Raw genomic sequence first — 2938 nt, 5'->3', positions numbered from 1 at the left:
CTCACAACTGTGTTGGCCGCAAAGCCTACACTCAGAGCTGCATTAGCTCCTGCGCTAGCGCGCGCACAGTGCTTTGGCACAGGGTGCAATAGCATCCGAACGTGTGGCATTCGCCCACAGCTCGCACCAGAGGACACGACAGTCCTCGTGAACGCGTCCGGAGCATGGTGTCTCCCGCGAGGGACGACACCGAGAAGGGCAACACCTTCCCCAGCACTAGAGAGAGCTCTCAGCTCACCTCGGGCCATGCCTTTGGCTCCAGCAAGGATCCATCCTTGCGGGCGAAGCTTCTGCCACGCTCTCTTCGCGTCTTGGTCACCATACTAACGGCGCGTAGGTGTCCTTCATCGACACCGTGTACCGTGACAGTACACAACCGTGGTGTAGGTGTCTCCCATCGACACCATGTACCGTACGGTACTAACCTTTGGTGCGGTACGCCCACCACAAGGCTGCCATGTTTGGCGGCAACAGCTTCTGCTGTGCTGTCGCCTGAACAGATTCATGGCCAGTGCTCGCATCATGCACGACGCATGTGCAAGCACAGTGTACAGGTCCATGGGCCCGTACACGAAGTACGCTGTGTACGACACGTACCACAGCTACCATAAGTGCTCCGTGCACGTCATGTGTGTCATGCACGACGAGTTCATTACGTAGAACTCCTGGCAGGCTGCTCGACAGCAGCCAGTGCCGATGCACGGTACGTGCGTTGACTTACAGCGTCCAGAGCGCATCGGGTCGTGGTATGGTGCACATCCTTTGCACTTATACCAGTGTCTGTCACAGACACCATGTACCTTGATGGTACTCGACCGTGGTGGGGCACATCTCACCACTATTCCACTGCGGCATTGGTGTCTGGCGTTGACACCGAGTACTCACGGGTACCAACCTATGGTGAGGCAAGCAGCCATCATCACGGTGTCCTGCTCGGCGCAGCACCAGTTGCGACTGCGTGCGTTGCCTCGACCACCACCTGGTCAGTTGTGTGTGCACTCGTGCACCAACATTGTGATGCTCCTCGGTGCCGTGTTGGAGCCACCGACGCTGTGTCTTCTGACGGAGCTTTGTGCTGGCTCATTGGTAGATCTTCTTCGACTTGCTCGCAGTAAACAGCTTAATATCACGTGGGGACTCACGCTCGAGATCGCGTTGGACTGCGCAAAAGCGTGCGCCTACCTCCATGCGCTTAATCCAGCAGTGCTTCACCGCGATATTAAGGTATAGCGTGCAAAACCTCTGTGCACGCGATTCATTGATAATGAATTCTGTCTGTGTAGGGAGAGAATCTTTTGATCACGGAAGATTTTCGCTGTAAACTAAGCGACTTCGGCCTCTCGCGCAGTCTCGACAAAAACACCAATGCACAGACAATGTGTGGCACGCCGCGGTGGCTAGCACCGGAGGTTTTCCGAGGCGAAGACTACTCTGAGAAGATTGATGTTTACTCCTACGCAATCGTACTATGGTACGAAATAGTTGCAGGTCTCCACTAGATACATTATTTGTATTCTTACGGATTTCTGTCCTCAGGGAACTCTTCTGTTTCAAGAAGCCGTATCTGGACAAAGATGCAATCAACTTAGCCTACCTCGTAGCCCATGAGGATCTACGTCCTGGGCTTCTACCTCACATCCCCGAAATTTTGCACCGAATCATGAAAGCGTGCTGGGATCCTGACCCGGTTCAACGACCTTCCTTCAGTACGGTAATCTTCCTTATCGAGGAGGCTAAGAACGTCGTTCCATTAGGACTGGCAATCGACCTCTCCAAGAGCTTTTCAGAAGCGACAGCAGTGCAGCGACCGATACCATCAAGGCCGACCGCAAAGAGAAATTACGGGCTAACGTCCGGTATGATATAGCTGTTACTACTTTAAGTACATGTACGTAGTCACTTATTACTAACTACTACAAGAAACACAAGAGCTCCGTGTTGCAAATGTGGTGGCAGAATGGCGATCTGGATGCACAGAGCAACAACCGCTTCAAAGAGTTAAAAGCGATTCTGAAAAGGAGTACACAAGTTGCTTGTGAATAATTCGTGTTATACTCACTTATATAAAATCCCCCTCCCCTTTAGCAATTGACCGAAGACCCAGACACTCAATCCTTCTCTGTCTCTCCATCGTGTCATGACCAAAAAGTCCCACCGCCCCACATTCCTACTGCTCGGATCGCTCAGTCAGCTCGTCCTTGGCATGCCAGGATGCTCTTTCAGCGATGGGACCTTAGCTTCAGATGCTCGATCCGAGCTGCACAATGCGCGGGTAGCACGGCAGCGTGAGGAAGTCCACCATGTCGTCTCCTGTCAGCACCTTGCCCATGATCTCGCCTCCGAGCGCCCACTTGTTGCCCGGAGGGGCATTCAGTGACCGCTTGTTGACACACTCCTTCAGGATGTCCAGCACTAAATCCTTCGTCACGGTCTTGCCCTCCACCGTCTTACAGCTGTGACGAATCCATTGCCAGACTTGTGCACGCGAGATCTCGGCCGTAGCAGCGTCCTCCATCTTGTTATGCAGCGGGATACAGCCACTGCCACGAAGCCACGCCTCCGTGTACACGAGCGACACGTCAATATTCTCCACCAGACCATTGTACGTGATAGCACCCGTCGGGGGTTCGATGAGCTGAGCTGCAGTGATATCCTTGCCGACCTCAGGGATGAACGAGATCTGGTTCGGACCCGACATCTTGCTGAACGCGTCCATGGCAATCTTGACGAGACCCGGATGCGCCACCCACGTGCCGTCGTGACCCGCAGTCACCTCACGCGACTTGTCCTCCGTGACGGCAGCCATGAACTTGTTGTTGAGCTCCGGGTCGTTCTTGACGGGGATCTGAGCCGCCATGCCGCCCATAGCGTGAGCGCCACGACGGTGGCACGTGCGGACGAGCAGCTTGACGTAGGCGGCCATGAACGGTGTGGTCAT

At 54.4% G+C, this 2938-nt stretch overlaps 1 protein-coding gene across 1 annotated transcript; it reads right to left on the bottom strand.

The window, feature by feature from the left end:
• Positions 1-2239: 2239 nt before the first annotated feature.
• Positions 2240-2938, bottom strand: PITG_21118 (malate synthase, glyoxysomal, putative; the record flags this gene model as incomplete). Its single annotated transcript, XM_002895000.1, has 1 exon — positions 2240-2938. One exon carries the CDS (start codon positions 2936-2938, stop codon positions 2240-2242), a length of 699 nt encoding a protein of 232 aa, XP_002895046.1.

The sequence above is a fragment of the Phytophthora infestans genome, genomic scaffold, assembly GCF_000142945.1.
Source record: "Phytophthora infestans T30-4 supercont1.303 genomic scaffold, whole genome shotgun sequence".
NCBI lineage: Eukaryota > Oomycota > Peronosporomycetes > Peronosporales > Peronosporaceae > Phytophthora > Phytophthora infestans.
The sequence above is the reverse complement of the archived record's forward strand: the minus strand, read 5'-3'. Positions and strand labels throughout refer to the sequence as shown.